This window comes from Eumetopias jubatus, unplaced genomic scaffold (genome assembly GCF_037043125.1).
Source record: "Eumetopias jubatus isolate StellerSeaLion01/CBP00866 unplaced genomic scaffold, mEumJub1_p1.0 scaffold_13, whole genome shotgun sequence".
NCBI classification, from domain to species: Eukaryota; Metazoa; Chordata; class Mammalia; order Carnivora; family Otariidae; genus Eumetopias; species Eumetopias jubatus.
The window spans coordinates 110016552-110022850 of NW_028274819.1; the positions used below are offsets into that span (position 1 = coordinate 110016552).

Below are 6299 nucleotides of genomic sequence, written 5' to 3' on the forward strand. Positions count from 1 at the left end.
TGGCAGGAAAAATATAAAATAGCAGGAAAGTGTACAATGCATGAGAAGTGCACTTTATAATGATTTTGGAAAAGGAAAGTTATAAATGAGATGTAAAGTCATGGAGAGAAGATTGAAGAGGAATCACACATCTTGTACAACCACTTTATGATAATATGGTAAATTTGAGATGGATGTTAACTGGATACTTTAAAGATGAACAGGATGAAGTATAGAAATATGATCCTACTTGTGTCTTCTCAAAGAAAATGTGGAAGCTGGTGATAAATTAAAGATATATAGGATCTGTCAGAAAACATTTTCTTAAAATAATGATAGTAGTCAATACTTTGTACTGATCAACTCATTTATGCCTCTGTAAACTCAGTGAAATAGATACTACAAGTATCCCCATTTTCAGATGAAGAATTTGAAGCACAGTGAAGTCCCCTGCAAGGTCACACAGCTAATAAGTGGCAATGGCCAGATACCCACCCAAGCAGCCAGATTCTAGAAGTCAGGCTCTTAATATGACCCTAAATTGATGACCCATGTCTTCATACTCCAATATAATTATCATCAGAGTTTCATATTGCTAAGTTAACATTATTTAAATACCCTACATGATGTAGAACATGTATGTAATCTGTGTAACTGTATTCATTTGTGGATTAAGAAGAACCCAGTAGCCTAGTGGGAAGGCGCTTTGTCATCCTTCCTTGTCCTGCGGGGTGTTCCGGGTTTGGAGGGCCCCTCGTACTTCTCGGTCGGATACTCGTGCTTCCTGAATAGCTTTGGTTTCCCTCTAGAACAGACTTGAAGAACTAAACTGGTTCCCCCCAGAGGACTTGAGCACCTCGGGGCACTGCTCACAAAGGTACCCTGGACGATACTGGTACAGGCGCAAACCAGTATTAAGCCAGAACCCACACCAGTCACTCCAGTCCTACCGAAGGTGCAACTACTGGTGGCCCTTCGTTCTTTCTTGTAGCTCTTTCTCTTTAATCTCAGCCTCCACTCGCTGTACCACTGACAACCACCATAGCAAGTCTGTGTAAAAGTGAATCATTCTGGATGTGAAGTCAACAGAAGGATGGGTGCCAAGATTGGTCTACCAAAACCAATAGTAAAATAAGTCTTAGTCTCCTGCCCAATCATTTGCAAATAATTTATGTTTTCACTTAAATTGAACCCCAAAAGTTCCCACTTCCTTAGACTCTATCCCCCTGGCCAGGTGGTGATGAATTACAGCTCAGAAGAACTCAGGCTGGTCTAACTCAAATCTAGGGACCACCACCTCCATCTCTCAGTGGCTGTTTCTTCAAAAACTTACTTTTAGCCTTTTGGGTTGGCGTTTAGCTCCATGAAATCACATTCCCCTTTTTTCCTAAAGTGCTGCATGAAATATGTCTCTTTCGACGTGTATTTAAATATATCTCGTTTGGTGGATTTCCCACACAGACTCCTTGGAGACATCTGATACCTCACAGCATGCCACCTTCCACATGTTTCACAGCTGCCAAACTGAAGATTACTGTGCAAGATACTTTTACATCCTAAACCCAGAAGCATTATATATTTTAAGTACTTCTAGTTATCACCTACAGAGTTGATACTAATTAACTCATAAAAAAAGGAAATTCAGCCATTAGAGAGATTTTACCCTAATTTTATGAATGATATTTAAAAGCATGAAATTAGTTTACAAAATGTGAATCATCTTATAGCCTTCTTTGGATGAGGGGCAGTACCTCAGCTGTAGTGTATGTATTTTGCAGTATGGGAGTTATGTGGCACATATGTCTTAAAGATAAACAGTGCGGTACACAACTATTCTAGATATTAAAACAACTGATTAAGATGCTTTTAAAATGTTTCATAAATATAGACTTGACATGTGTGAAATATATTTTAAATCAACCTAAGGGTCAAGGAAGCGTCTAGAAGGTAACGTTGAAAACTAGCAGGGAATGACCTCTTCCCACTTGTTCTTCTGTGTTCTCTACTGTTGCAGGGCTATGTTTGAAGTAAACATGAGAGAGAGAGACGGCGGGAGCGTCACCATCACTAATCTGTCGTCCAAAGCCGTGAAGGCATTCCTTGACTATGCCTATACCGGGAAAACACAGATAACAGACGATAATGTGGAAATGTTCTTCCAGTTGTCCTCATTTCTTCAAGTCTCCTTCCTAGCCAAAGCTTGCAGTGACTTTTTAATAAAAAGTATTAACCTTGTCAACTGTCTGCAGTTACTATCTATATCAGACAGCTACGGCTCCCCCCGCTTGTTCAATCACGCACTGTACTTTGTACAGAACCACTTTTCCTTGCTATTTAAGTCCAGTGATTTCTTAGAGATGAATTTTGGAGTCCTGCAAAAATGTCTGGAGTCAGATGAGTTAAATGTCCCCGAAGAAGAAACTGTCCTGAAAGTTGTCCTTAGTTGGACCAAACATAACTTAGAATCGAGGCAAAAGCATCTGCCTTATTTGATTAAAAAAGTACGATTACATCAGTTATCTGAGGAGACCCTTCAAGACTGTCTGCTCAACGAAGAGTGTTTACTCAAAAGCACAAACTGTTTTGACATGATCACGGATGCCGTTAAGTGTGTGCAAGGTTCTGGTGGACTCTTCCCTGATGCTCGGCCATCCACCACTGAAAAATACATATTTGTTCACAAAACTGAGGAAAATGGAGGCGACCAATATACATTTTGCTACAATATCAATAGTGACTCGTGGAAAGTGCTGCCACAGTCACATCTGATCGATTTGCCAGGGTCTAGTCTGTCTAGTTACGGAGAGAAAATATTCCTGACAGGAGGCTGCAAAGGGCCATGCTGCAGAACCGTCCGGCTTCATATCGCAGAGTCCTATCACGATGCGACCGATCAGACCTGGTGCTACTGTCCGGTGAAAAACGATTTCTTCCTGGTATCAACTATGAAGACACCAAGAACCATGCACACGTCAGTTTTGGCTCTCAATAGATTATTTGTCATTGGTGGGAAGACCAGAGGGTCTCAGGACATTAAAAGTCTCTTAGATGTTGAGTCTTACAACCCTCTTTCCAAAGAATGGCTATCTGTTAGCCCGTTACCCCGGGGCATATACTATCCCGAAGCAAGCGCATGCCAGAATGTAATCTATGTTCTTGGATCAGAGGTAGAGATTACAGATGCCTTTAACCCGTCACTCGACTGCTTTTTTAAATACAACGCAACCACTGACCAGTGGTCGGAACTGGTAGCAGAGTTCGGGCAGTTTTTTCATGCGACCCTGATTAAAGCTGTCCCGGTAAACTGCACGCTGTATATATGTGACCTTTCCACCTACAAGGTGTATAGTTTTTGTCCAGATACTTGCGTCTGGAAGGGGGAAGGCTCTTTTGAATGTGCAGGCTTTAACGCAGGCGCAGTTGGGATTGAAGATAAAATTTATATCTTAGGTGGTGATTACGCACCAGATGAAATCACAGATGAAGTGCAGGTCTACCACAGCAGTAGATCTGAGTGGGAAGAAGTCTCACCGATGCCAAGAGCCTTAACTGAATTTTACTGCCAAGTGATTCAGTTCAATAAATACAGAGACCCGTGGTTTTCTAATCATTTCTGAAAGGAGCATGTGCCTAGACAGTCTAAAATGATTCCAGTTCTAGAAATCTACTGTAAATCTGTTAACCTGTAGTTGGTAACAAGGTCTTTACCTCTTAGTAAAGTAAAATGTACCGTCTGTTAGAGAATCACTATAGGACTTAGCAGTTGCCAGAAACTTAAAATACAAAGTACATTTACCAGACATTATACTGAATATAATTTAATCACGGAGAATCCAGAATACTTAGTATTCTCATATGTAAGTAAAACTCGTAGGCATCGATGTCTTGATTTTTAGAGTACTTTATCCATGAAAGACCAGGAAGAACAAATCAGTGTTCACAGATCTGTACTATCTAGACGGGAAAAATCTCTTTAGGTAGTGGAAATGGATTATTTGCACACTATGTTAGGTGAAGTGAAAATTAAATTAGAAAGACCTAAGAAGCCTGCCCCATTACTACAGGAGTAAGAGGGGCTGAATTCCTATCCTTTCCAATCATGGCTTAGCTTCTTTTAAGCCCTTCCTTTTTTTTCCCACCATTTGTTGTTTTTGTTTTGTTTTGTTTTGTTTTTCGTCAGGTAAACTTTTCTAAAATGCAGTGTATTTCCCCCTGGCTTCTAAGCTATACACTAAACATAGCTTGACTTTTTTTTTATGATTTAACTCTTCATTAAGAGCATAATGTTCCATGATATAATGCCATAATGCCAATGGCAATTACTGAAATGCTTTTAAAATTGCTGATTCTATTAGTTCTAAGTGTTAGTTGGTTTCAATTTCTAGCAATATCATATCTTTTTTATTTTGTGGCTCAGGCTCAGTAAATTAACATTCTTCATTTAATTATTAGTTATAAGTTACACCCAATCTGAGTCTATCTTAACATGTAACCCATCGAGTGAAGTTCCTGGATTCTGAGATGGTAGTCCTCAAATACTTTTTCTGTATCCTTGCCAGTTTCCAGGATTACTGAGGATGTAGGAAATCTGACCTCTAGATAAGTGTATTCTTATGTTGCATTTCTTAAATTTTTAGATGTCCTAATTTGAGTTGTAATAAGAAATTTCAACATTTTAAATTAGTACCATATCAGTTTTCTTTGATGATACATACCAACTATAAAGCACCGTGTTGGTTTACAACTTACGTAAGTTATTCATAGTGAATTGTTTTCTAAATTCTTTTAAAAATGACTAGGTTTTTGGTGTTGATCTTATTCACAGCCTGCTGTATCTGTTTAGATGCTTAGTCATCTTTAACCCAAACAAAGAAGGAGTATCAGTCAGTCATCCCTTGTTCTCAGGTAGGATGATTCTGTGTTGCAAGAGAGTATGTTTCTTTCATAAGTTTAAAAGATATAACCATATTAGGCTGTAAAAGTAGAAATATACCTAAATAAAGGTCCATTTATTATACCATATAAGTTTATGCAATTGTAAGCTTCAAATATATTTTTTTCAAAATAGAACAGGACATTAGACTACATGATCATGCAATTCCAAAATCGGACTGTCCCTAATCAGATGACAGTTGCATAAAAAGTATTCTGTAGAACTGTTGGCCTTCCTCCCTAAGTTGGCTCTGCCCTTTCCTGTGTGTGTGTGTGTGTGTGTGTGTGTGTGTGTGTGTGTGTGCAAGAAAAAAATTCAGTGAAGACATTTGTGTGCATATTTGTGGATTTGGAAACAAATTATTTAAGAAAGACCATAACACAGTGGGTGACCCATCTGTGGATTTACTGAACTGTTAATTTAAACATATATAAATAATTAAAGTATGTTTAAAATAAATATTGTTTTAATTACTGACTCTAGGAATTGTTAATCTCTTCCAGAAAGGAGAAACTAAGGTGAAACAGAATCCCTTCCTGATCTTGTTTCATTATTAGATTAGCTTGACGTCTGCCCATCTTCTCATTGGCTGTTGATTCCTGGTAATGTTTCTAGAAACAAGGCCTAGGTCGTTCCCTCTGCATATGATCACGTATACCTTCTAACACACAAGGCTTGCTGCCTTTCTTCTACAGTTGCTGCAGTTTACTTGTTAATCATTTTTTTCTCATTGCCACCCCTTTCCATCTGCAATGGAGTGCTCTGTGTCGGCTACTGTGGCAAGGAAAGTACTCTGTCCAGTCGTCACCCCTAAATTCTTCCTTTGTTTACTGTTCTTTGTCCTTGCCACCAGAGCAGTGCTGTCCTGGGCTTGGCTCCAGTAATAACGGATCTTGTTCTCTCTAATTTTGCATCTTATAACAGTGTCACTTAACATTTACATTATCTGTCTGCCGTATTGACAAAGGGTTGTCTGTGTTCCACACCCTCGAGGAACCCAGCCACATGCACGCGTGGCCAGTGACTGGACTGGTTCTGTCTTTCTCATCCTGCCCGTCGATCCCTGGCTTCACTGTCCAAGAACCATGCCTGTCATTCTGGCCTCACCCTCCGTTCTGGATCTCTGACAGGCAAGTCTCCGATCTCTCAAGCTTATTCTCACAACCCCCAGAAAGAGCTGTGTTCCTGTCTGCAAAGTTAGGTCAGGGGAAGTAACACATCCCTTCGTCTATGGCCTCTTCCCTGAGTCTTTTTTCTTTTTCCTCTAAAGTCTGCTTCCCCTTCATGATCCTCCTTCAGCCAGCGTTGCACTGTAAGAGACAAAATCACTGTGCTCATTACCCAGATTGCTTTCATTCTTGTGGAAAAATTCTGTTAAACATTCCTA

The 6299-nt window shown here is 39.6% G+C and overlaps 1 protein-coding gene across 2 annotated transcripts in view; it reads left to right on the forward strand.

Annotated features, from left to right (window-relative positions):
• KBTBD3 (kelch repeat and BTB domain containing 3) overlaps window positions 1-5371 on the forward strand; it is a 31577-nt gene extending 26206 nt beyond the window's left edge. For both annotated transcript variants that reach the window (XM_028106006.2, XM_028106007.2), the window contains exon 3: window positions 1994-5371. In XM_028106006.2, coding sequence (XP_027961807.1) covers window positions 1994-3596 — 1603 coding nt within the window. In that variant the 3' untranslated portion in view covers window positions 3597-5371. The remainder of the gene's footprint in view (window positions 1-1993) is intronic.
• The last annotated feature ends 928 nt before the right edge of the window (window positions 5372-6299 follow it).